The sequence below is a fragment of the Talpa europaea genome (assembly GCF_964194135.1).
Source record: "Talpa europaea genome assembly, chromosome: 4".
NCBI classification, from domain to species: Eukaryota; Metazoa; Chordata; class Mammalia; order Eulipotyphla; family Talpidae; genus Talpa; species Talpa europaea.
This window is the reverse complement of record NC_140070.1, coordinates 4,484,941-4,510,410: the sequence shown is the minus strand read 5'-3', so window position 1 is coordinate 4,510,410 and position 25,470 is coordinate 4,484,941. Positions and strand designations below refer to the sequence as shown.

General features: G+C 58.9%; 1 protein-coding gene across 2 annotated transcripts in view; it reads left to right on the top strand.

Annotated features, from left to right (window-relative positions):
* Nucleotides 1-22,990, top strand: part of PTK2B (protein tyrosine kinase 2 beta) — a gene marked incomplete at both ends in the record, with an annotated part of 47,621 nt that extends 24,631 nt beyond the window's left edge. Inside the window, 26 exons of one of the 2 annotated variants that reach the window (XM_084232551.1) lie at nucleotides 3,198-3,260; nucleotides 3,454-3,508; nucleotides 3,944-4,084; nucleotides 4,415-4,489; nucleotides 5,032-5,133; nucleotides 5,705-5,840; nucleotides 6,344-6,383; nucleotides 6,825-6,871; nucleotides 7,598-7,648; nucleotides 8,047-8,144; nucleotides 8,761-8,845; nucleotides 9,009-9,109; nucleotides 9,405-9,520; nucleotides 9,863-9,963; nucleotides 10,110-10,199; nucleotides 11,005-11,209; nucleotides 12,670-12,778; nucleotides 13,891-13,956; nucleotides 15,186-15,311; nucleotides 19,790-19,936; nucleotides 20,160-20,195; nucleotides 20,572-20,596; nucleotides 21,580-21,626; nucleotides 22,183-22,320; nucleotides 22,555-22,635; nucleotides 22,775-22,990. In XM_084232551.1, coding sequence (XP_084088677.1) covers nucleotides 3,198-3,260; nucleotides 3,454-3,508; nucleotides 3,944-4,084; nucleotides 4,415-4,489; nucleotides 5,032-5,133; nucleotides 5,705-5,840; nucleotides 6,344-6,383; nucleotides 6,825-6,871; nucleotides 7,598-7,648; nucleotides 8,047-8,144; nucleotides 8,761-8,845; nucleotides 9,009-9,109; nucleotides 9,405-9,520; nucleotides 9,863-9,963; nucleotides 10,110-10,199; nucleotides 11,005-11,209; nucleotides 12,670-12,778; nucleotides 13,891-13,956; nucleotides 15,186-15,311; nucleotides 19,790-19,936; nucleotides 20,160-20,195; nucleotides 20,572-20,596; nucleotides 21,580-21,626; nucleotides 22,183-22,320; nucleotides 22,555-22,635; nucleotides 22,775-22,990 — 2,497 coding nt within the window. The remainder of the gene's footprint in view (nucleotides 1-3,197; nucleotides 3,261-3,453; nucleotides 3,509-3,943; nucleotides 4,085-4,414; nucleotides 4,490-5,031; nucleotides 5,134-5,704; nucleotides 5,841-6,343; nucleotides 6,384-6,824; nucleotides 6,872-7,597; nucleotides 7,649-8,046; nucleotides 8,145-8,760; nucleotides 8,846-9,008; nucleotides 9,110-9,404; nucleotides 9,521-9,862; nucleotides 9,964-10,109; nucleotides 10,200-11,004; nucleotides 11,210-12,669; nucleotides 12,779-13,890; nucleotides 13,957-15,185; nucleotides 15,312-19,789; nucleotides 19,937-20,159; nucleotides 20,196-20,571; nucleotides 20,597-21,579; nucleotides 21,627-22,182; nucleotides 22,321-22,554; nucleotides 22,636-22,774) is intronic. The other variant, XM_084232552.1, reaches the window with a different exon arrangement.
* Nucleotides 22,991-25,470: the final 2,480 nt, after the last annotated feature.

Here is a 25,470-nt window from a genome sequence, read left to right as displayed (position 1 = left end):
TCCTGAAATTGCTATTATCTTTCATTATTTTGATTTCTTGCTGTTTATTTCAAAATTTGTTGACCCTTCCAGTTAGCGAACTGTTTTTTTGTTACTAGGTTTAGTCAGATATGCCAGTCCCCAGAATTCTTTCATCCATGCCCCGTCTGAGAACTCATTCATTCGTTCATTCATTCATTAACTATCAGGAGTGACGTGAGAGACCTCTGCCATCTGGGCCGGGAAGCAGACCCTACTCCTCTGAGGGTGATGCATCCCCTCAGTTTGGCATACTCTCCTGGTTGCCTTCTTCGGCCTGGCACACTATTCTGGAAGCTTTAGGAAATCAGCCGACAGTGTTACCTGCGTGCCGCATACATTCATAGAAAACCACTGCGCTTGCCAATCAAGCATCCAGATAAGCGCTCCTGAGGCCACGGCTCTTCCTGGGAGCCAGGACCAGGGTTTGTCCCTCCCCGAGCCCTCCTTTCCTCGTGCCCACCCCCTGCCCTGCCCTGCCTGGACCTCCCCAGGGCCACGTTGCTGCAGGCCCTAAGAGGCTGGCCCGCCAGGGGGATAAATCCTCCATATCCTCCAAGTCAGATCGGTGCTGCCTTCACTTGGCACAAGATGAGAGAGAACACAGTGTCATTTCGTTGTAACATTGATAGGAAAAAACAATTCCAGGGACATTGAACAAATTGATGTTCATTATTGGAGAATCTGGATTGGTTCATTATATTAACATGGTGCTTCACTGGATGTTGCAATTTCAAAAAAAACTATCCATGACATTAAGTGGGGACTTACTGTTCTGCTGTTCGTACATATTTAACTGTGAAAGATCTAAAACCCTCTCCCCTGGCAGAAATTAGACTTAAGTATAGCGCACAGCAAGTCAGTTTGGTCAGCTCCTGGAAGCACACTTCCCAGCTCGTTCGACCCAGCGGGAGCAGCGGCACACGCTGCCTGTAAGGAGCTCTCAACGGGCTGGCCTGGAGGTTCGCCGTGCAGGTGGAGGGTGTGCAGGTAAAGGAAAGTTTTCTGGCTCAGCAAGCCCTGAGTTGCCGCACTGAGCAAGCAGAAGTCACGTGGGCTCCTCCACGGGGATCCCCAGTGACACAGGAGGAGCGTGAGCTTCCATGGGGAAGCCAGATCTGCATCCCCCGACCTGTAGCTGACTGCGGCCCCTGCCTCCCGCTGTCTGGTTTCCAAGGGCAACCTGCTCTCAACCAGCTAGAATATTCCTTCTCAGGCAGCCTTTGTGCCGCTGTGGGGCATCTGGTGGGAATGGGATTAGGGCCACGCTCAGACCCTGATTCCCTCGTGTCTTTGCTTGCCTCTGACTTTCTGGGCTCCCCAAGCTCAGCAATAGGGACCTTTGGTGCTGATGCGTCTTTGTTGTGGGGCTGTCCTGGCATGTAGGCTCATTGGCAGCGTCCTGGCCTCTCCCCACTAGAAGCTGCTGGGTCCATCTTCCTCCCAGCCAGGTGTGACAGTCAGGTATTCCAGACTGGGGGCGTGTGTGCAAAATTGCCTCTGGCTGAGAACCACTGAGTTGGGCCAATGGAGGTCACATGTCAGGCCTCTGAGTATCAGGCCCCCAGATTCTCGCGTTTGCTCTCTGCCTGGTATTGAAACTTATACCCTTGGTGTTTATTGACAATGCGAGAGGAGGAAAAAGAACATGAAATCGGCTCCTTATTTTTCAGTAAAATGCATCTTGAGAGTATTGGCTTCCTTTCAATGTGAGACTTTATAAACTTTTAATGAGTAAAATCCACCTTCCATGGTAAATGTTTCATTTGATGAATTAAGCGCTTAGCGAGGTCTTCTATCCATACTCTGGCTGCCAGGACAACCAACCCCAAACCACAGGCTTGCCATGTTCTTTCTCATTTATCTCGTTGCCTGATTTCTTTCTAACCCAATTTTCTTGAAGTACATTTTAAAACTTTGTATCCTTGCATCATTTGTTGGAAAGAGGCTAGAAATTCATTTCAATATGGAAACAGTCTAATTCAACAATTCCTTCTGGGCCACTATTAACTATTGTCACTCCTTAATACTCATTTTAATGTATGCATTCATTCTTGCTTCTGTAAGAGGGATTTTATACGAGACATTTTCTCTTTTGCTTTCCCTCCACTGCGCTTTGAAACAAGTCATCCCAGAGGGAAAGATTTTTCTCTTGGTTTGGTGTGGTGTTCCTGTTCACACGCGCGCCTTCACTGCATCTACCATAAGTGTTTGGGACTGAAGCATGCGGTGCGGGCCTGGCCTCGCTCTTTTCAAAACACAGTGAATTATCGCAGTTCATTGCTTTTGAACCACAAGTTCTTTGCCTCTCTCTCCTTATGATATCAGGAGCACAAAATTGATACAATATCAGTTGATCCTGGACAAGTTCCCAGACATGTATAAGGACACCAGAGTTAAAGAAACACTGGGTGACTCTAATTTAAGCTCAAGAGTGAGACAATGTCTACAGCCGTTGAAGAAATTACAAATTACTAAGCAGGCGGGAAGCAGGAGGGCACTCGGGGACACTGACTATTTAGTCTCTACTCAGATAGCAATGGCTATAAATAAATAATGCATGAAAATCTCCATCAAAACACACATTTGAAGGGAGAGATTTCAAGAATATATATATTTATGTAAAAATGAATAGGTGTCCCCTGCTGGTGGGATTATGAATTATTTTTATTTTCTCTTTCTGGTCCATAAATTCTCAAGTATTCCAGTCTCCTGCATCCCGTCATCGTTTCAGTGGCCAGAGCCCCACGCGGGCGCTATCCCGAGGTGGGGAGGGCGGGGCGTGGGACCACAAAGGGAATCCGGAGCCTGAAGGTGGAGTGGGGCCCTGGGCCGAGGGTCGGCCTTCAGTGTCGTTTGTGTTTGAGAACATTCGTTCCCGTGAGCACAGACAGCACCCCCACCTTCCTCCTCTGCCCGACAACTGGGCAGCCCACAGCTGGGCACCCAGAACCCACAACTTGGGTCTTCTAGGAATTAAATTGGTGGTTTTCCCTTTACACCATTGTAAACACCCGATTCTAAATACCCAATTTCTTGCTCTCCTCACTTCCCTTCCTGGTGGGTCCCACATCTGGGGTCATGGGAGGGGCCTTCTAGGCAACGTGTGGGTTTGGGCGGCCGGCTCTGATGAGCTGGTGCTGCAGCCACCTGCCTCTCTGTGACCTTTCTCTCTCCAGACGCTTCTTCAAGGACATGCCCTACAATGCCCTCGACAAGAAGTCCAACTTCGAGTACCTGGAGTAAGTCCTGGCACCGCCCTTCCTCCCAGCCTCCCCAGGTCCCGGCCCTGCTTCCCCGCCTCACCCGCCTCCGCTCATCCCTGACCCCAGCCCAGCAGGGCCAGCTCCCGCCCTCCTGCCCTCTCCCGCGACTGACCAGAGTCCTGGGCTGGAATGACCGGAGTCAGAGGTGCTTTTGCTCCCCTTCTTTCAGGAAGGACGTGGGTCTGGACGTGTTCTTCCCAAAGCAGATGCAGGAGAACTTGAAGGTAGAGACCCCAGTGGGTGAGGGCCCAGCTTGAAGCCCCCATGTGCTGGCCCCCGGGCTGGAGCTAGCAGGACAGGGCTGGGGCTACTCAGGCAGGCAGGCATCTGTGCTGGGACCCCCGGCCTGGGCCCGTGAGAAGCACCCTTTCTGGAGCTGGGCGCCCGGAAGCCTGGCTCTAGCTGCCACATCCGAGGCCAGTTAGCTTTGCATCCTGAGCTCTGTGCGTGCCACCTCCCCTGCCCGCCTCCCCTGCCAGGCAAGCCTCCCTGAAATGGCAGGCGTGCCCTTTAGGTGACCTGGCAGGTGGCTCTGCCCAGGGCAGAGGCCAAGGGACGGTCTCCCAGCGGCTGCGGGCTTCCCAAGAAGCCCCCGGAAGGGATCCGAGCGGTGGGGGTGGGGGGCAGTCCCTGCTGAGCGCTGCCATGTGCCCCTCCAGCCCAAGCAGTTCCGCAAGATGATCCAGCAGACCTTCCAGCAGTACGCCTCGCTGCGGGAGGAGGAGTGCGTCATGAAGTTCTTCAACACCCTGGCGGGCTTCGCCAAGATCGACCAGGAGACCTACCGCTGTGAACTCATTGTAATGCCATGCCCCTTGACCTGCCCCTCCGGGCCGTGGCGCCTCCCAGGCCACGTGGGGGAGGGCTGTGTTGGCTGGTAGGTTCTCGGGCAGTGGGCCCGAGATTGCGCCCTAAAATCAACTGCTGTCCGCCGGCACCTGCAGAAGGGGCTAAAATCTAGGCCTGCGCTGGGGGTGGGCAGGGTGTTGGCGGTAGGTGATCCGTGTGGGGGTTAGGGTAGAAGGAGCTGGAAGGCCCGAGAGACGGCGTCTGGCTTGGAGAGCTGTTGTTCTGACTTCTGAACTATGGGGCTGGCCAGGCTGGGGCAACAGCCTCCTCTCTGCTTTCAGCAAGGGTGGAACATCACCGTGGACCTGGTCATCGGCCCCAAGGGCATCCGCCAGCTGACAAGCCAGGATGCAAAGGTAGAGAGAGATGGAGTCAGCCCCCCTGCCAGTTCAGGCCATTTCCTCAGCCTCCCACCCCGCCTGCCCCATTGCTGACAGCAGGGCCTTGGCACGAGTGGCTGGAGAGGGTTTGGGGATAGCAGCTCTCGGGGCAGCTGGCACTTTCCTTCCCCGTGACTAGGCCCTGTGCAGAGGTGGTGGGTGTGCGGGGCAGGAGAGAGGGGAAGAGGGTGCTGTTGCTGCTCATCTGGCTCAGAGACAGCATTTGCTCTCCGTGGCATTGTCAGGCTTCCCCAGGAGTCCTAGGACTGGGGTCCAGGGCCCGCTCTACCACCCACTTGGCCGGTGACCTTGGGCAAGTCTTGGCTCTCTCCAGACTCACCTTCTCTTCTGCCAAGTGAGAGCCTTGGATGAGATGATCCTTCCAGCCTTAATAGTCTTTGGTTTTCTCTTCCTTCCCTCAATAGACTCCCAGTTTTTCCTTTGCCCCCATAATGACCAACCCCCATGGCCTGATCATAAGAGCAGGGTGGTTTCAAGGGTCGCCTTTTCCCCCACAGCCCACGTGTCTGGCTGAGTTCAAGCAGATCAAGTCCATCATGTGCCTGGCGCTGGAGGAGGGCCAGGCCATACTGCAGCTGGGCATTGAGGGTGCCCCCCAGGTGAGTGGCCCTGACACTGGGGCCACAGCTGCAGGTTAGGAGTTTGTGCCTGACCAGCCTGATCCAGGCGAGCAGGGTGCCCTGGTTTCTGGGATCTTGTTAGGAAAACTTCCCTTGGTTCTTGGACAGGGATAAATTATAGGGAGCATAAGTCAGGAAACAACGCTGTGTACAAAATATCAAGAAAGGGCAGATAAAGGTGACCAGAACTCAAGAATGCACCCCAGGTGCTAGGTCTCCTTTCTCCTGTTGGGACCTGACCCCTTCCTCATCCCTTTCCTGTTCTGTTCTTGCTTGTTGAGCACCTGCCAGGCACCCTGCACACACAGGCCTTGCTCTCAGAAACCAAAATCAGCTAGTTTAGTGTGGTCAAGGGGATGAGGTGGAGGGAAGGGGGTGGCTGGGAAAAGCACCCCCTGATGGCCTGGGGGGTTGCAAGCCAAGCCTCCCTGGAGAGGTTGGATGGATTCCAGGAGCCGGAGGCAGGGCCCTGCTCCTGCCACAAGGTCCTATGGGGTAGACTCCAGCCAAGGCTCTGGGGTCTCATACGTGGCTGGTCTCTTGTCTGCAGTCCTTGTCCATCAAAACCTCCTCTCTGGCAGAGGCCGAGAACATGGCTGACCTCATAGACGGGTACTGCCGGCTGCAGGGGGAGAACAAAGGCTCTCTCATCCTGCATCCCAGGAAGAGCACGGGTCTGATGAAAGGTAACCCGCCCCATCAGGAGCAGCGTGCAGGGGCTGCGCCAACCCCCAAGGGCAGAGCAGAGAAGCCGCAGACCAATGTGTGAACGAAGAGGCTCTAGAAGGGTGGGTGGGTGTCTGTCCGGGCCCCTGATGCCGCCTGTGATTCCATCCTGGGTCCTCGGCACAGGCCCTGCCCATCCTTCTGCCCCTGCCTGCTGTCAGGGGCGGCGTGGGCCGACCTCTGGAGAGAGGCCCTTGCAGCTCCAGGGCGATCCAGCTATTGCTGGCACAGTGGTATCTGGGGTGGGGTCAGGAGTCCAGAGTCAGGGCGGGCACAAGTGCACAGTGGCCGGAGGAAGTTGAATCATTTTTACGCGAAGAGGAATCCAATTGAGGCAAAGGCCCACCCAGCTTCCACTGCCACGTCAGACAGCAGGCCAGGGCGGGTGGGCGCACGGCAGGGTCAGACGTCCACCGGGACCCAGTGTCCCGGCTCCAGCCCCCCTCTTCTCCCCTCTCCCCAGATGGTGAGAAGCGGAACAGCCTGCCCCAGATCCCTGTGCTGTGAGTACAGTGGGCCGGGCCGTTGCTCAGCCTGTGTCTGCCCAGAAGGCAGAACAAATCAGGAGCCTCCACCCCCATGGTTTCTGGCTCCCGACTCCCAGGGGAGAGAGGCTTCTGGAAGCCCAGCGTTTCACAGTGGCTGTTTTCACCAGTAAATTTCTCCGGTGAATTCTGGCCGGGATGCTGCTAAGTCCCAGAGCCACCTGGCATCACCTTAGGGTGGGGGCGGCTACTGCCCCACCCCGCCTGCCCCTGCCAGCCTGGGCCTCGCTCCCGGGTCCTTGCCATCAGCAGGGGCTGCTTCCCCGGGCAGAGGGAAGGAGGATGAGCATGCACCTGCCTGGGGAGCACTTGCCCGGGAGCATAGGAGGGGGTGGAGAGGCTGCCAGGGAGCGCCGCCACCCAGGGGCTCACTGGGGTCCCTTGCCGTCGCCCCTGCAGGAGTCTGGAGCCTGGCAGACCACCGCTGTCGGAAAGCTGCAGCATAGGTGAGCTGCCCCTCCGCCCGCTCCCGTGACGTCACCAGGATCCCTCAAAGTCACAGAAAGTCCACCTTCCCCAGCGGCTTCCCAGTGAAGGCTTTGCACGCTACTCCCTGTGAGAGCAGCAGCTCTGAGCTGCATTTACCTGGGTCAACTCAGGCTGCCCTGGCGCAAGCTCAGGGATGGCCTCAAGCAGCAGGCGTTACCTTCTCTCCAGGGGAGCCTGCCAGCCAGGGCCCAGGTGGCCGCCTTCGCCTTCTTGTGGGTGTTGGCGGGCAGGGGTGGGGCTGCGGGGGGAGCTCTGGTTCCTTCTCTTCTCACAAGCACACGTATTCCACCCCCGGGGTGCACCCTCACGTGCTCATCTGAACCCCATCACTTCCCACAGGCCCCGCCTCTTGGTATCCTCATGTTGGGGATCAGGGCTTCAGCACAGGAATGGGAGGGTACAAAATATTCAGTTCATAACGATGTTAAATACGGACCAGGTATTATTCCATCCAGTCTTAGCAATGTTCCTAGAATTGTCCATTTCCAGGAAAGGGAAAGAGGTCAAGCGCAGTCAAGCCGGGCTGCCCTGGGCTCTGTGGCCACTCTGGAGGCCAGTCCTTGCCTGGCCCCCACCCCATGAGGCCGGCCTGGTGCCCCAGACTCCAAGCAGGAGCCACACACTGGTTGCTGGTGTGCCCGCTGAGGGCATCCTGCCCCCGTGTCCTGTGTCTGTCGCTGCAGAGTCGGACATCTACATGGAGATCCCCGATGAGACCCTGCGGCAGCCGGGAGGTAGGTCGCCCAGGCCAGGCCCGGAGGTGTGGTGCAGACACCCGGGTACCACGGGGACTCTCCGCCTTTCGTCTTCGCAGACAGGGACACCCTGAGGCATCTTCCACCTGAAAGCCGAGTCATTCTCTCCCCCCACCCTGTTGACTGCCCGTGTGCCTGCAGTATGGGGGGGCCTCGGACGTAGACATGGAAACCAGGCTTTGGAGGGCACAACAGTGGCTCTTCTCTGGGTCTGAGACAATGGAGCTTTCTAGAACCCCTTCCCTAGCGCAGCCCCTGGGTCTCGATGCAGGGATTGTTGGTGGGTCTGGTAACATCTGCACGGAGGGGCAGAGCCTGGCAGGCCCTGCAGGGGCGGGTGCCGGCCCTCGGGACAGCCTGCCCCTCCGTCCGTGCAGGCACCCACTACAGCGTCGCCCGGGAAGACGTGGTTCTGAACCGGATTCTTGGTGAAGGCTTTTTTGGGGAGGTTTACGAAGGCGTCTACACGAATCACGTGAGTTGCAGTCTCCTCCCTGGCCCTGCTCTTCTGCTTCTGTGTGGGGAGAGAGAGGAGGTGGATGTTCTGGGGCTGGGGTGCAGCTGCATGGTAGGCCTGCGCCACAGGCGTTTGCAGAGTTTACGAGAAGCGGGGGGTGATGCCAAGGAGCATCGCCTCGGACGAGGCCAGCCGTCAGGGCCAGATCTAGAGGGGTGGCTGACAAGTGGGGAGACGAGAAGAGCAGGGTTCCAAGAAAATAGCAGGGTGATGTCTGAGGCCAAGGTTCATCTGGGGTGCCCGTGGGGTTGCAAGCCCTGCCTTAGTGGCTGTGATCCCGGCAGACCTGGGCCAGGGCACAGCCGAGAGAAGGGCGGTAAAAAGGCAAAACCAGCAACGAAGAGGGAGGGGCCCTGGTGATGGCTGGGCACGGCTCCGCCCTGTGATTTGGGGGTCACTTGGCCCCTGGCCTCGGAGTTCCCGTCTGAATTATTTGCTCTCCAAGCCCTTTCCCGTCCTGACAAACGCTGACCGCCTGTCACCGTGGCCGCTGGGCTGGGGGTGCCGTGCTGCCCGGGAGGACACACTCTCTGGCCCGGCTGGTCCAGGGGCCCTGAGCTCACTCTTGTTGCAGAAAGGGGAGAAGATCAACGTGGCCGTGAAGACCTGCAAGAGGGACTGCACCCTGGACAACAAGGAGAAGTTCATGAGCGAGGCAGGTCCGTGTCCCGCGGGCCCGGGAAGCACCCTGAGACCACATGGGCCCGCCGGGCGGGAGGGGGTGTGGACAGCGCCAGGACCCACCTCGGGAGGGGTTCACACCCGGCCCACCCCATCCCGGCCGAGCCGCCGGTGACCTTAGCACCCCCCTCGCCCCGTCAGTGATCATGAAGCACCTCGACCACCCGCACATCGTGAAGCTGCTCGGCATCATCGAGGAGGAGCCCACCTGGATCATCATGGAGCTGTACCCCCACGGGGAGGTGAGCAGAGGCCCCGTGAGGGGCCTCCGGGGTGTTCAGGGGAGCGCCTGACCCCTGTCCTCCGGGTTCGGGGGAACAACCCAGATAGCAACTGTAGGGGGGCCTGCGGGGGCACCCGGGTCCCCCACCCCCCGCCCAGGGAAGGACGGCTGCGCCGGAGCCCCCCACCCCGATGCTGAGGCCGTACCTCCCCACATGGCCCCCAGCCCCCTGAGGCTGTAACCCCCAACCTAGCCCCCCGCTCCCCGCTGAGGCCGTGCAGGGTCCTGACGGCTTCCCCCCTCGCCCCCCGCAGCTGGGCCACTACCTGGAGAGGAACAAGAACTCCCTGAAGGTGCTCACGCTGGTCCTGTACTCGCTGCAGATCTGCAAGGCCATGGCCTACCTGGAGAGCGTCAACTGCGTGCACAGGTGGGGCCCGCGGGCCTGACCCCGCCGGGGGGCGCAGGCGGTGGGGACCCGCGGTCAGGACAACCTGAGCCCCTCTCGGCTCCCGTGTCCCCCTCGGGCCTCGGAGTAGCGACGTGGACTCACAGGTCCAGGCGTCTGCCCGCAGCTCGCAGCGCCCGGCCCACCTCCCTGGGCGCCGGAAATGCCCCTGCTCGCCCGGGGCTTGCCTGCTCCCCTCGCCCGCCCGGCTGCTCCGGCTGGCCCGTCTGCAGAGGGGAACGGGCAAGCGCAGCGACTCCATCTGTCTGTCTGTCTGTCTTCCTGAAGCGTCCCCTCACCCCTGCCCTCGCGTCCTTCTTCCAGGGACATCGCCGTCCGGAACATCCTGGTGGCCTCCTCGGAGTGCGTGAAGCTGGGGGACTTCGGCCTCTCCCGCTACATTGAGGACGAGGAGTATTACAAGGGTGAGGGGGGACCCCGCGGCCCTGAGGATGGCGCCCCAGGGAAGGCTCCCGTGGCCCGGGGCCCGCGGGTCCGTGGGTCTCCGGGGAAGCGGCTGCATCGCTGCGCTTTCTCCCCTGACCACCTCCTGTGACCTCCCCGCCCCCAGCCTCCGTGACGCGCCTCCCCATCAAGTGGATGTCCCCTGAGTCCATCAACTTCCGCCGCTTCACCACGGCCAGCGACGTCTGGATGTTCGGTGCGTGGAGCTTGGGGATGGGAAGAGGGTCTGATGCTCACCTCTTCGGTGTTCGGGCTGAGAGGGGCCACGGGGAGCGGGGTCTGGACCCCCACGCCTCCCAGTGCCGGGTTCAGTTCTGCTTAGGCCCCCGGGGAGGCCAGTGGAGGCCGGGGCGGGGGGGCGCCACGGACTCAGGGCCAACCCGGCCAGTGTCGGTCAGTCTTTCTGGAAAGGCTCTTGTGACACGCACCCCACCCACCAGCCCCGGGACTAATGTGAGGACACCCCGGAGGGCCCCTCAAAGGCAAACTCGAGCTTACTCTGAGAAGAGGCACAGGGGTGGTGGGGACAGAACTGGGCATGGAAGGACGCACCCCCAGAGCGCAGCGCGCAGGCCCCCAGCCGGGCCGGGAAGGTCTCCTCCTGGCCATCACCACGGTTCAACCCTCTCCACAAAGGGAGACTGAGGCTCAGGCCTGCAGGGGTTGCCCGTAGTCCCGCGGCAGCAAGCATTGGTCCTGGGCTGCCACGCACCCCCGCGTCCCGACAGAGGCTCCCCCCTGCCTCCTGGGGCCGCCCCTCACCCCACGGACCCTGACTGCTCCAGGTGGCAGGGGCTGGGGAGACCTCAGGGCCCCCGGGAAGATCTCCGTGGAGGGCAAGCCCCCAGGGGTGCGGGAGGGGCAGCAGGAGGACCCCGGGGCTCCTCCCGGCAGGACCCAAGTCAAAGGCCACCGTGTTCCCTGGGGCGGGGGCTCTCCGGCCAGACACACCCCCCCCCCCCCGCCCCGCACACATCCTGAGCCTGCTCCCCCTGCCTCAGCCGTGTGCATGTGGGAGATCCTGAGCTTCGGGAAGCAGCCCTTCTTCTGGCTGGAGAACAAGGACGTCATCGGGGTGCTGGAGAAGGGGGACCGGCTGCCCAAGCCCGACCTCTGCCCGCCCATCCTCTACACCCTCATGACCCGCTGCTGGGACTATGACCCCAGCGAGCGGCCCCGCTTCACCGAGCTCGTGTGCAGCCTCAGGTGAGCCTGCGGCGGGGCTGGGTGGGGCCTCTGGAGGGCTAGACGCCCCCGTAGCCGGGAGTGGGGGCACAGGGACCTCCCCAGAGGCACCAAGACGCTCCCATTGCACACCCCCAACCAAGGTGTGCCCGCGTCTTCTTCCAGCTGTGGATGAGAAGATTCAGGTGCAGAGCTGGGACCCCGCGGCGGTGATGGGGGGGGGGGGGACTTGCAGGCCCCCTCTCCTGGCCGGGTCAGAGCCTGTGCCCAAGCGAGATGAGCCTTCCTCCCGGCAGGCCCAGGTTCTCTGTCTGCTGGCCACAGCGTCGAGTCCACGTTCACAGCCAGGGATGAGTCTGCCCCCCCCCCGGCCCCGCCTCCCTCAGGCTCAGCACAGGCCTTGTGCCTTGTGCAGCGTCTCTTAGGTTTGAGCAGAAAGACTGAGCAGCGCCCCTGGGCGCCCCTGTCTGTGCCCTGCAGAAGTCTGGCCGGGGGCCGCCCCCTGCTCCCTGAGGCGCCTTCGGCCTCCTGCTGCCTCTGCTCAGGCTGCTGGACAGCAGCAAAGGGAATGGCTTCAGCTGTGCAGACAGACACTGGGGCTGCCTCACATCTCTAATGGGGGGCAGGGCCTGAGGGTCTTCCTGGGGCCACCCTCCCCTGGGTATGGGCGGTTCCTGCTCAGGGTGTTCAGAAGGTCCCCTGCTTCCGCGGTCACTCCGTCCCTTAGGGCAGGAATCAGCAAACCTTTCCCCAGTGGGGCCAGGTAGGAAAGATGGGGGGCTCTGCAGGTCTCGTGGTCTCTGTTGAAAGCACCCAGCCTTGCGAGAGCAAGTGGAGCTGGTGTGAGGAGTGAATGAAGGGGTGCAGCTGCTTCCGGTGACTTCATATGTGAACCCTGGGACTGGAATTTCATGTGCTTTCTGCATGTCTTTTTTTTTTTTTTCCAATTGTTAAAAACAGAAGCTTTTTTTAGTTTGGAGCAATACAAAATAGCCGGGGGGGTGGGGTGACTTGTGGACCACAGTTGACCCTGCTTTAGGGAATCGTGCTTAACCCTAAGCATTGTAATCAACATATTGGCATTTTTAGGGGGAAAAAATAGCTCCTGGAAACTGCCTTGCAGGGAGATCCCACAGTTCGGGGAGGCCCGGGCAGGCAGTGCAGTGATTCTGCACTTGTTTGTAGAGGAAGGGGCACCAGTCCCACCTGGGAGGCTCCTGCTTAAAATGCCTCTTGACACTCCCGGCTCATTCTAGATTCATCCATAAGGGAGATTTGAGAAGCCAGAGTGTTCCAGAAGAAAAGTATTTGGAAGGCATTACTTGAGAAGCTCTGTCTTGGAGGGTCTCCCCAGGTCGCTCTGCAGAGGAAGGCATCGCGGTCCTTCTGTGGGCCCCCGGAGCCCCCGTGAGTGGAGGGAGGCACTCCGGGGAGCATTGTTGACCTTGTTTCTCTCCGTCTCTGACCTGACTCCTGAGCAGTGACATTTATCAGATGGAGAAAGACATCGCCATAGAGCAGGAAAGGAATACTCGCTACCGACCTCCCAAAATCTTGGAGCCCATAGTCTACCAGGAGCCGCCACCCAAGGTAAGCCCTGTGCTGTGGGCCCGTGAACCACACCGGGGCCGGGTCCCTCCTGGCATACTCCGGCCAGACAGAGTAAACCAGCCCCCCCCCCACGGGTGGGCATCGCCCCTCGGCCTTCTCAGCCTGCCCCAGCCATTCACCAGCCCGAGCTGCTCCCCATCACCTCAGCGCTGGCAAGAGAGCACGCACCTTTTGAGGTCTTTTGGACAGGGAATCCCCCTTGGGGATGTGTCCCTTGAAAGGCGGGAAGTTTTGGGGGGGTATTTTTTAGGGAAAAATAAATCCCCCTGAAAGCACATGAGCCGGGGGTGGGGGGTTGAATGGCCTCGGCCTCTGAGGCCCAGCCTCCGTGTGCATGTCCCCTGTGGCAGCTCCGGACTTGGCAGCCATATGTCAGCGGGCGTTGAGGGACAGTCAGCTTGGGCTGCCACAGTCACCCCAGAGACTGGGTGACTTAGGCCACAGGGTTCCAGAGGCTGGGGAGTCCCGCGTCAAATTATCAGCAGTCGGGGCCGGAAAAGGCCTCTTTCTGGCTTGTGGGGAAACCTCCTCCTGTGTCCTCACCGGGGTGGGAGCAAGAACCCTGGGGTCTCTTCTTATAAGGACACTAATCCCATCCCAGGGGCTCTGCCTTCATGACCTCACCTAAACCTCATTATCTCCCAAGGGACTCACCCCCAAATACCATCTCACTGGAGGTTAGAGCTTCGACCTTGGGTGGAGGGGCCCCCACACCATCAGGGCACAGACGCCTGGCCCAGGGCCCTTTCTCACCACCCCCTCGCCTGGACCCAGCCCAGTTGCCATCTTTCCCACGAGCCCCCATCACCTACTTCTATGACTCGCTGCTGATCTGGCAGGTGCCCCCACATCTAGGGAAGCCACGCACAGACCGGGGACCCTCCAATTAGCAGTAGCCCCCAGGAGGGCAGTGAGGCTTCCCCTCACTCCACAGCGGCTGATGCTTGACATGTGGATGCGAAAGATCTGAGCGATGCTTTGTCCCTCTCTCACCTCCCTTCCAAACAAGCCCCTCTCACCCGAGATCCCCGGGGTGAGCCGCCCTCGCCCCCGGAGAGACAGGGCGGCTCACCTCTGGCTTCTCTCTCCAGCCCAGCCGGCCCAAGTACAGGCCCCCTCCACAAACCAACCTGCTGGCGCCCAAGCTGCAGTTCCAGGTAAGCGCGCGGCCGGGTGTCACGAGGCCTCCGTCTTCCCAGAGCTCCCTTCTGACGCTCTGGGCAGCAGGTGTCACCTGTTGGGTGTCGGACATGGCCTGGCATCAGCTCCTCCTTGGTACCAAAAAAACAAAAGAATTTGAACTCAGAGTGCTCGGTGATCACAGAACCAAAAGCAGTTCCACTAGCATCCTCAGCGAAGTCCTGCCCCAGCCAGCCCTGCCATCTGTCCAAGCATTTGCTGTTGCGTGTGCCCGCCGCCAGCTCCCGCCTGTGTGCGAGGCTCCCCACTCCCCGGACTCCTGCCCTGAGCAGAGCCTCTGGAGAAGGAACCCCAGGACTTGGGCTCAGTTGATGGGCCCCAGACAAAACAACTGTTCCATGGGGCTCCCTCAGAAGCTCTGCCCAGGCCAGCCTGGGCAGCGAGGAGAAAGCGGGTCTCCTCCGGAGCCCCCCAGCCCTGTCCCAGATCCACTCTGTCCCGTGTCTGTGTCCTGCATCTCAGTCCCTGGGAGCCTGGCCTGAGCTCAGAACTCTGTTTGATCACAGAACCTCTCGACCTACAGAAACATGCCTCTTTGCTTGGTAATTTTTACAGAAAGGTTGTGTTCCTGGCCGTCCCTGTCTCCCCAAGGAAGCGCCCTGTGTCAGAACAGCCCGGCCGGAACTAACAGATACATCTTTTTATTTTTTGATTCACCCTTTGTTTACATGATTATATAATTCCAGAAGTACAGCTTCACATGTTGACATGTGGGTGCAGGAGACAGAAGCCATGTCCCTCAAGAGAAACATACCTTTTTATGGTGTTTAAAATAATCAGCAAATAATATTTATGTGCACACACAGATCTGTGGGCTAACCACACCTGTCCGTTTGTAACTCGACGACGACATAAATCTGTGCAGGACAGCTCTTCCCTGAAGACCCTGAGGAAGAAGTGTTCTCTGTAGGGCAGTACCACGTGCCCCCCGCCCCCACCATGCAGAGCATCATGTTGGGGGAATGCCTGTTCCTAAGCCCCAGGAGCAGTGCCAGCTCCTAGCCGAGTGCCATATGTGTCTCCAGCCCCACGCCTACACCACGCTCTTTGTCAGCTCCCAGAGACCAAGTGCTGTTTCTCCCGCAGTGCTCATGTATCGTTTCTTTGTGCTCGTGTTTGTAGCAGCTAATTGTCCACCTTCTGGTCTTGTCTCCGTGCCTGGTGCTTCTTTGCTTCTCCTGAATAGGTCCCCGAGGGCCTGTGTGCCAGCTCACCTACGCTCACCAGCCCTATGGAGTATCCATCTCCTGTAAATTCGCTGCACACCCCGCCTCTCCACCGGCACAATGTCTTCAAGCGCCACAGCATGCGGGTAAGAGGACTCTGCATGCTGGGTCCCCGCCTGGACCGAGGAAGCTGCTGGAGGGAGGTGACCGGGGACACCAGGAACCCCATGTCCTCAGGCTCACAAGGTGTCCTCTCTGCTTGCATGCACCAGCCAGGACACCAAGGGGTTCCACAATGTCCTTTCCTGTGCAAACACATCAGGATGGGGCTCCAGCCAGCTCTGCTCCCCTGCTCCCAGGACTCTGGCTGGCTCTGGAGCTGCCCCTGTCCATAGTGCTGAAGGATGTGACCGCTTCGCCTTTCCTGAGCCCCAGGTGTCCTGTGGGGGCACATGGACAGAGGCAGCCAAGCCCAGAGATGCTGGGAGGTTTGGCTCCACTCTGCCATTCTTGCCTAATTGTTGCAGTTGCTAAATCTCTCCTCAGTCAAGGGAAGTGCTTCCTTGTGACTGCCGCACCTGCTGCTTCTGTACAAGTTGCTGTATGGGAGGGAGCTTGGGGGGCCATGGAGGTTAAGGTACCCTCCCCGGTCACCTCTTTGTCATCAGCTGCCCTGAGTATGTCAATGAAATAGCTTCCAGATGTGAGTCCTTGTTTTCTTTTAAGGCGTTTTTGCTTGTAACAAGGTGTCCACTCATCCCCTTCAATACAAATAACCCCTGTGGTCAGTTACTACAAACACGTGATCTGTTTTACTAAACTGACTCCTGATATTATGACAAAACACACTACAATCCTTATTATTTAGACTCTACGCATTCTGTATACTCTGTATATGTTCATGGTACTTCAGACTCAGTATACAGGACTCGAATTTGGGGGAGAGCTACATGTTTACCACAGTAGACTCAGAAAACCCGATACAGTGCATTGCTCTGGTCTGTGCATTATTCTTAATTCAGTAAGACTCTGAAATGAGTAAGATACACCCTAGGATTGTAGGAGCATGACCTATTGTGGGGGAATAAATTTTCCCCTGACCTTTCTCATTTTTCTCTTTCATATTAATTTAACCAATTTAGATCCTAGCATATATTTAACAATAATAAAACTGCACTTTTGAGCATGCACTATAATTTAGGCAGTGTTCTGCTCCTCCACCCCCCTGCCTTTGACTCTTTATTCATAATTAATTGAATTTTAGTGAGTTTTGCTTTAAATTGTGTCCTTTTCAAAAGAAGCTATTTTGCACATTTGAGGGGTGACTTTGCCTTTGTCTGAGCCCTGCTTCCCCATCAGGACTTAGTTCAGTTCCATAAAGACAGACTGCAGGAGGGAAAAAGACCTTTTGTGGCAGGGGCTTAGAAATACTTGCCAGAAGGAAAGTCTGCCTAAAAGAACATAATGAGCATTTCTTTAAATAAACCAAAAAAAAGCTGAAGACATAAACTCCATTTTGTGGTGTATATATTTATCAGAAGCACTGTGAAGGCCTCTTCCATACAGAAGACTGAAAAGGTGGAATAGGCTCCCTGCAAAGTATTTGAAAGCCTTTAACAAAAATCAGAGATAGTTTTCCGACCAAAACAATTTTTCTACTGACTAATTCTTGCCTGACTCACCTGGGAGTCTGTGGGTTGCCATCCCAGAGTCAGGATGGCTTCAGTCTCTCTCTTGAAGACCTCACAAATGAGGTTTAAAATAATCATAAAATTTGCTCAATAACCTCGAGGCTGGCTGGGCGCTGTCCTCAATGCTGAAAAGAGAACCGGTTAGTTCTGCCTTCAGGGAGCTTACCGTCTGCCAGAAGGAACAGGCCAGGTGCACATTTACCTGTAACGCAAGCCAGGAGGGGTGAATGGCAGAGACAGATGCAGCAAAGGTGCAGTGGATTTCAGAGGGGTAACAACTCTAAATTCCAGCTTTTTTTTTTTTATTCAGCTGGGCCTCAGAGGATGGGAAAGGTTTGGACAGGAAGAAACTCAGATGCGGGGGTGGGAGAGGTAGAGGCAAGTTAGAGCCAAGATTGAGTGATGGGAAGCGAGAGGGCAGGTGTGGGGGCTGTTTGACTGGAACGAGGAAGGTGCGTGTGGAACAAGGAAACAGGCTGGCAGGATGGGGGTGGCCAAGTGACAGAAGGTGACACAGCTTTGAGAGTCATTTTAAAACACCACGAGGACCTGATTCCTTTTAAGAGTGTCTAGCAGTTGCCTGCTAAGAATCACTGAGATACATTTCAGACAAGTAAACCCTGTAAGAGGCTTACTCCAAGTAAATTTTTTAATCTCATTTTGTCCTTGAGTTTTACTATTAAATTGGAAGGCACGGGAACAAATCTGCCCATTTGTGTTAAGACACTGAGCGTGAGGGTGACCAGGCCTAGGGCATCTGAGGCACCTGAGTAGTCAGGGCCTTCTTTAAGCACGTACAACATGGCAGTATTTCCTTGGTCCCAGTAACTCCTTTGACATATTCAGTCTTCAGTCCATACATTTTCCTCAGACATGGCAAGTCCTAGCTCTTTATTCAGAATGTTTGATGCCCATTGGTCAGTCGCCTCAAGTGGCCATGCCACTGTTTATAGGTGGTGACATTCAACTGGGGCTGTTTCTAGTGTTAAAATGCCTCCATTTTGGAGCACGAACCTCCAAACACATAAATAAAACAAAAATATATTTTATTCTATTTTTTTAAAGATTTATTTATTTATGCATAAAAGAGCTGGGTACAAGCCAGAGATGCAGGGGGTGAGAGGATTCACCAGAGACAGAGTGGGGAGCAGAACAGGCAGGCTGACTGAAATACACAGAAAAGGGGAGCAGCAGGCAAGACAGACGAGGTCTGCCTCGCCATGTGGGTAGCTCCCTGGCCAGCCATGGATCGAACTCATGCTGCAGAGGCTGCAGATTGCTTCGCTGTGTGGTGCTTAAGCCCTTGTGCCACCAGGGAGGCCCCTATCTTATTCTATTTTTATGAAGCTTATAATTATAAAATACTCTTACGCTTGGATTTTTTTTCTTAAAATAAGGTATAGCTGAGCACCTCTCAAATGAGGTGATTTTGAGGGGACATTGGGTGATGACTAGAGGCATTTTTGCTATGACAGGGGAGGTGTGAAAGTATCTGGGCATCTAGAATGGAAGCCGCGGCTGCTGCTAAGCATTGTACAATGGATAGGAAATCTCCCCCAGTAAAGAATCATCAGGCCCTAAATACCAATAGCACCAAGGCTGAGGACCCCCAACTTGCTCTTGTTCACTTAGCTCACAGAGAACAGGGAACTGCCTATTCTACCACTCCTGGTCTCCTGGCCCTGTGTTGCCACATAGTAGTTGCTTAATAAAAGTGGTTGAGCAGATGGTTGAGCAGAGAATCTTTCAGCAAGAAGTCTAACTCATGAGGGGGAAGCTTGTGAGAAACTGAGAGCAGCAATTGAAGCTTAATGAGCACTGAAAAACACCCCATTGTGACTATTTTAAACTACATAAGCTGCATGGCTATATTCAAGTGTGTTTTAGAGAATTAGTGGGGAAATCTTTTTAGAGGCTCATCAGAGATTATGACTCACTAAGGTAGATGGAGAATAAAGTAGAGAGCATTTTGTGCGAGCAACTGGTATGTAAATGGATCATTGAAAGGAAAGGAACGTGGGGCTCTGCTGACCTGGACGCCACCGAAAGGTCCCAGCCCTGGCACTCTGCGGGCCCTCTGCCGCCAGTAATAACGCCAGCGACACTCGTGAGTCCAGGAGGCCATGCGATCGTGTGCAGCAGCCAAAAGCAAAACCGTTTAAAGTGATTGAGCACATAAATATGAGCATGAACCCGGTGCAGGGCTGAGGCAGTAATAAGAAGAGATGCAACACCTTTTGTTTGAATAACAGATTAAGAAATAACAGATACAGCCATGAGTAAGTGCAAAGCAAGGGGAGAAGCAGTTATTGAATGTCTACAGCACTGTATTTCTTTACGTTTTGTTCTTCACTTTATCTCTGAGTGCATGCGTTTCTTTCAAGCTTGGTGAGATACGTCTAAATAGCTGTTGTCTTAATTAAGGGTATGTTTCAGTCAAAAGGCACTGCCGGGCACATGCTCCTTCGCCCAGGCCCCACACCGTGGGACAGCTTTACTTCTCAAAACTTCCAGAGGGGCTGCCGCAGGGCGCAGGACGAAGGAGACCAACACCCAGCGCTTCCCTGGGGGGCCCGGCTTTGCCATCCTAAATTTATTAAGTGACGGCAACCCTGAGAAATGCCAACTGAGAAAATAATACCGGGGCAGTCATTCGAAAGTAAAACTGTTCTGACAGCTCGTGCCATGGGTCCACTCCAAAGCATGTTAACGAGTGTGTCCCGGGGTTGGTCACACACGGCATAGGCATGTGGCCAGGCGGAGTCCTGATCAGGCCGTGCACACGTGCCTGTGGATTTGAGAACAACTTCCCAGATAAGAGCAGCTGTGAGGCTGGTGGCCCTCCAGGGCTCTTCACAGGACCAACCCCCCCCACCCCCAAGGGAGGTCAGGACGCGGTTCATGGCATCCTCTCCTCTCCTGCTGCCGCCCAGGAGGAGGACTTCATCCGGCCCAGCAGCCGCGAGGAGGCCCAGCAGCTGTGGGAGGCCGAGAGGGCCAAGATGCGGCAGATCCTGGACAAGCAGCAGAAGCAGATGGTGGAGGATTACCAGTGGCTCAGGCAGGAGGAGAAGTCCTTGGTGAGCCAGGGGTGGGGGCCCAGGGAACTGTCTCTGCAGGCAGCGCTACTGAACAGTTTCAATGACAGGGGGCGGGAGAGATGGCCAAGCTGTGCTGTCAATGCCTTCGGCTGCCTCCCCACTCAGCTCCCTGTTTGCCAACTCGAGGGGCTACTCCCCGCGCATTTTCAGGGCTTTCTGTTCCAGAATCCTGAGTCCTTTACTTTGGTTGCCTCCTCTCTAGGACCCCATGGTTTACATGAACGACAAGTCCCCGCTGGTAAGTCGCGGGTCTCTGCTTTGGTGTAAGGACCCCGGGATCGGGGCGGGGGTGGGGCTTGGGCAAACTTGGGGCCCCAGCTCCAGACCTAGGCCTGCCCCTTTCCTGTCGGGGGGCCAGTCTCCTCCCTTCACTCATCTCCTCCAGCCTCCTTCCCCGAGCGCTCCCGTGCTCGGCACCCTGGCAGCCCTTTGGCCAGCATGAGGGCGGCAGCCTCTGACAAAGGCACCCCCAGCCCCAGTCTCTCTGGGTCAGGAGCGCCCCCTGGGGCTAGGACCTCTAAATCCACAGTTAAGGAGTGGGGAGCAGGTCGGAGAGGGTGGGAGCTGCCCCCGGAGCTGCATTTGTGACCTGCCCTCTCCTTCCATCCTCCCAGACCCCAGAGAAGGAGGCCGGTTACAGTGAGTACCCCACGGACTCTGCACGCGACGCCGGTGTGGGCCCCCTGCTCATCTGCGGCTGCGGGCTGGCCTGCGAGTTTGCCCGTCTCAAGTGGGACCACGCAGAGAGGCTTAGTTTGGGGAGTTGAGATCTACCCCTTATCTGCGCCCCCACTCCGGCCGCTCACCCTGCCAGGGCCCCTCCCCTCTCTCTGCTGCGGGGTCCGGGCCGCCTCAGCCTGTCTCCCCCCTGCACTTACTTGGAGGAGTTGCTGGTCCTCCCAGCTGCCTCCCACTCAGCTGGGGATGCCTAAGGGAATAAAGCAGCTCCACCTGCCTCTCCCGCGGAGGCTCACCTTCGGGGCCCTGGGGTGAAGAGGAGGGTGGGCAGGCGTCTCTCCAGAAGCCCCTGCCCAGGCTGGGCCGGGAGGAGCCGGCGGACTCCATTCCTCATCTTCATCCCAGGGGAGGGGCCGCCGACGGGGCGCTGACCGTGACAGCGGCCACGAGACCCCACACAGCCCGGCAGGCGCCACGGGCTGGCGAGACGGGCTGACTTGGCGCAGGCGCTCCCGCAGCATGGACGGAGGCTCAGGGCGGTTCAGGGACTTAGGCCCGGTGACACCGCGGGGCTTGCGCCCGCCCCCGGCGCACGGTCCCGTCTGGGGTCTCTTGTTGGACATGTGGAAGCCCAGGCCCAGGGAGCACAGGAGAGCAGCCGGGCTCACCTCTCCCGGGGGCGGGGGCTGCGCAGCCACCTGAGGCCCTTCCTTGCGGTCATGGAGGCCAGAGTGTGCCAGGCAGGAAGCGGGCACAGGGAGGAACCCCCTGTCTTCCCTCTACCTCCCCGCAACCGTGACTTGGGCTTTCTCTTTCTGAACAAGGGGCCCCAGCGCTTGTCTCCTGGTAGTGGGGGGGGGGCTGGCTGGGGCTCAGCGTGCATGACGGGGAGGGAAGGGCCGGGCTGCTGAGCACCCCCCACTCACTCTGTCTCCCCCTCGCAGCGGAGTTCACGGGGCCCCCCCAGAAGCCACCGAGGCTGGGCGCACAGGTAAGGACCGGCTCTGCCGAAGCTGCTGATAAGCTTGAGCCAGGGACCCCCGAGACTGAGGCCTGGGAACTGCGGGACTCAGAGGTCTACAGAGAATCCATCCGATGTCAGGTGCTTTGCCGAAGGCCGTGAGCTCACCCACAAAGTCCAGGGGACGCCCAGTCTCTTGTGACCGCAACCCCGGCGGAAAGAGCACACCTACGGGTGGGCGAGGGCCCCCGTCCTGGCTCGAGCTTGTCCCCTGCCTCCTGCAGTCGCCTGGTCTACGGCCTGGTTCCCAGCCTGGGCTGCCTGCTAGAGTCATCTGGGGGGCCCGGCTGCCACCTGCCCTTGCCCGGGCGATGCTTCGTTTGCCCTAGAGGGGGCAGCCAGTAGTTTAAGGCCCCGGCACCTGCCGCTGGCTCGAAACGCAGGAGGGAGGAGGCACCGGCTCAGGCCACTGCCACTCCAGAGAAGGGTCTCCCGCTGAGCTGCGCTGGCACGGTGGTGCCTGCCCAGAAGGAATGGTAGCGTCCCCTGCCATGCCTCACCCTGGAATCTGCTTCTCCCGCGCCAGTCCATCCAGCCCACGGCTAACCTGGACCGGACGGACGACCTGGTGTACCTCAACGTCATGGAGCTGGTGCGGGCAGTGCTGGAGCTCAAGAACGAGCTCACGCAGCGGCCGCCCGAGGAGTACGTGGGGGTGGTGAAGGTGAGTGCGGGCGGCGGGCACGGGGACCAGAGGCGGCCCCACTGGCCTCGGATGGAAGCAGGAGGGCCCAGCTCCCCCCCCACCCCCCATCTGCCCAGGGAGGGCCCCTTTAAATCAAGGCGGGCAAAGGGAATTTCCAGCCAGGTAACCCAGAAGGCAGGTACAGTCCCGGGAGAAGGGAAACGTGGCTCTTGAAAAGCAAGAGGTGACAGTCGCAGCCCGTCCCCTCCCCAGAACGTGGGCATGACCCTGCGGAAGCTCATCGGGAGCGTGGACGACCTCCTGCCCTCCCTGCCGCCTCCCTCACGGACAGAGGTGAGTGTCCTGGCTCCTTCGGGCTGCCAGCCGCTGCCTTCCCCGGAGGCCCCGGAGGCCCCGGCAGCCTCCCCTCTACACTGAGCTTGGCCTCGGCAGCCCCGCCGGCTCCAGCCTCCCCTGTGCTCACACCCTCCAGATCGAGGGGACCCAGAAACTGCTCAACAAGGACCTGGCCGAGCTCATCAACAAGATGCGGCTGGCCCAGCAAAACGCAGTGACGTCCCTGAGCGAAGAGTGCAAGCGCCAGATGCTTACGGCCTCCCACGCCCTGGCTGTGGATGCCAAGAACCTGCTGGACGCCGTGGACCAGGCCAAGGTCCTGGCCAACCTGGCGCGCCCACTTGCAGAGTGACTGGGGTGCGCGCCCGCGTCTCGCCCTGCCTGCAGCCTGCGCGCCCTCCCCCGCCCCGGCCCTGCCTCACCTCTGGACACCTGGATCTGCTGGGGGACGGCCCGAGGGGGTCCTGCCCTTGCCACTTTGCACGACCCCGTCTCCCCACCCCGGCCCCAGACTGTGCTGCTCAGGCTGCAGCTGAACGGAGGACCCAGAGTTGTAGAAACGGGTGACAGAGGGCTCATGGGGAGCCATGCGCTGGCCACACCCTCCTCACACCTGCCCGAACTGTTGGGGGTACAGGGGTGCATCCGGTGGCCATGAGCGCTTCATGCATGGACAAGGCAGGCCGATTTGGGGACCAAGCCATTCCTTCTTCCTCCTTGGCCCGTGGAGGCCCCTCCCTTGGGGGCCGGCAGCTGGCGAGGTGCGGGGGGCTGGCTTTCTTGTACAGTGTATATTGGGATTTATTTAATGTGACCGTCTGGGCTGACAGTGGGTGCCCCGGAGCCTGGGACAGTCCAGAACAAGCTGTGGGAGTCCGGGCCCAGCACCCCCATTGTCAGCAGGACGTGGGTCGGGAGAAGGGGAGAGGCGAGGCCCCAATGCCCCCCAGACAGCCATTCCCCCAACTCGTCCCTCCTCCCTCCCTTTTCCCCTTTTCTTACTCCTTCTGGCCCTTCCCCCACCCGCCTCATCCACCAAAGTGTCTCTAGAGAACACTTTCACCTTTCTACATGACTATAGATGAGTAAAATGGAGTCATTTGCTTTATGGTTTGTTCTGATCTCCTCTTTTTTTGGGGGGACCCTGACCTGGAGCCACTGCCCTTGGAAGAAACCAACTGGCTCATGGCAGGGGCAGGGGAGGGGCCGGTGCCGGCCTCAGCACCAGGCCTGTGCCTCTGCCCTTGACCGAAGGCAGACCCAGAGGGCCCCAGGGCAGCCCCTCTGTGGCCAGGACAGGCGGCCCTGTCCCCGGCTGGCATCCAGCAACCAGGGCAGCAGAGGGCTCAGTGGCCTGGCACACGAAGGCGGGTCCACGGCTGAAGGAGCGGCCGCTTGGCATATAGTTCATCTCTTTACTGACATGCAGGATGGACGGGGCACGTGACCCACACGCAGGACGCCGCGCACCAGGGCCCGCCTGGGAGGGGAGGCGGGGGCGTCGGGCTGCGTTCACGGGGACAGGGAAGGGCCGGAAGCCTAAAAGGGCCACTGAGTGGGGCTCTTTGGAGAGAACTGAGGAGCTGAGGTGGGGCCAGGCTATCCCCAAGCCAGTGGATTTCCCCTGAGTCTGTCGGGAGAGGCCGGTGGGGACTTGGAAGGAGCACACCCCGAAGGCCAAAGGGAAACTGGGAGCTTGCCCTGCTCCGCCTCCGGCCAGGACCCCCACGCTGGCCCCGGCGCCCGAGTCAGTTAGCAGCAGCGGGCCTGCGGCTTCTCCAGGCTCCTGGGCAGCTCCAGTCCCAGTGGAGAGCAGCCGCGAGGGCCCCCGGTGCGCAGGGGGAGGGTCCTGCAGCTTTTGCACGGGCACAGCAGTCGAGTCCGGAGTGACGTGCTCTCCTCGGCCCCCGCGAGCGATCGTGCCCAGTGTGGCCCCCCCAGGGCTGGAGCCGGGAGCGGGAATAATAAAGCCTCGAGAGGCGGCCAGGAAGGAGCCCAGCGGAACCCTCAGCTCCCAGGCGGGTGCTGATGGAGGAGCCCAGGACGGGCCCTGGGCAGGGAGGGCGCCGCGAGCCGGAGCCTGAGCCGGGTGCCCAGTGTCCCTGCTGTGCCATGTGCTAGAGAGGGTGTCCCTCGGGCAGGGCCCTGGTGCTGCCAGCCTCCGGCGCGGCTGGTGCTGAGGCGTCTTCAGCAGGCTGAGCGCTGGGCTGCAGGCGAGGGGCACCCGGGGACCCGAAAGTGTGTCCTGTGGATGGGATGGCCCAGCTACCGGCACCCACCCGCTGTCACCCCCCAGAGGGGCTGCCCTGCCTTCCCACCCCACCGGAGGCCTCCCCTGTACCGCCTCCTGCAAAAGCCTGTCCCGTTTACTGTAACACCCGCAGCTCAGGCTGCGCCCTCCCTGGCGGACCCCAGACTCCCCTCCCGACCTCCTCCCACAGCCCCACCCCGCGCTGCGGCAGCTTCCTGCTGTTCTGAATCCCAGACGCTGTCCACAGCCCTCCCACCCCACCCTCACCCACCCTCACCCACCCCCACCCCCACCCCCGTGGCTCCCTCTCCCACCTTCCCTGCCTTTGAGAGCTGATGTTTGTTCCCCACCGCCCAGCCCCGCCCACCGCCCCGCTTCGCCTGTCACTCAGGCCTGCACCCCTCACTCCAGAGACTCTCGTCACCAGCTGAGGGACCCTCTTCTCTTCGCCCCCAAAAGGGGCCCTGCCCCCTGCGGTCCTGGAGTGCACGCGGCGCGGCGCTGTCACGGTGCTGTCACGGCGGGGCCACCGCGGGGCTTCCACAGAGGCGGTCGAGGGGGCCATGAGGGGGGGCGTGAGG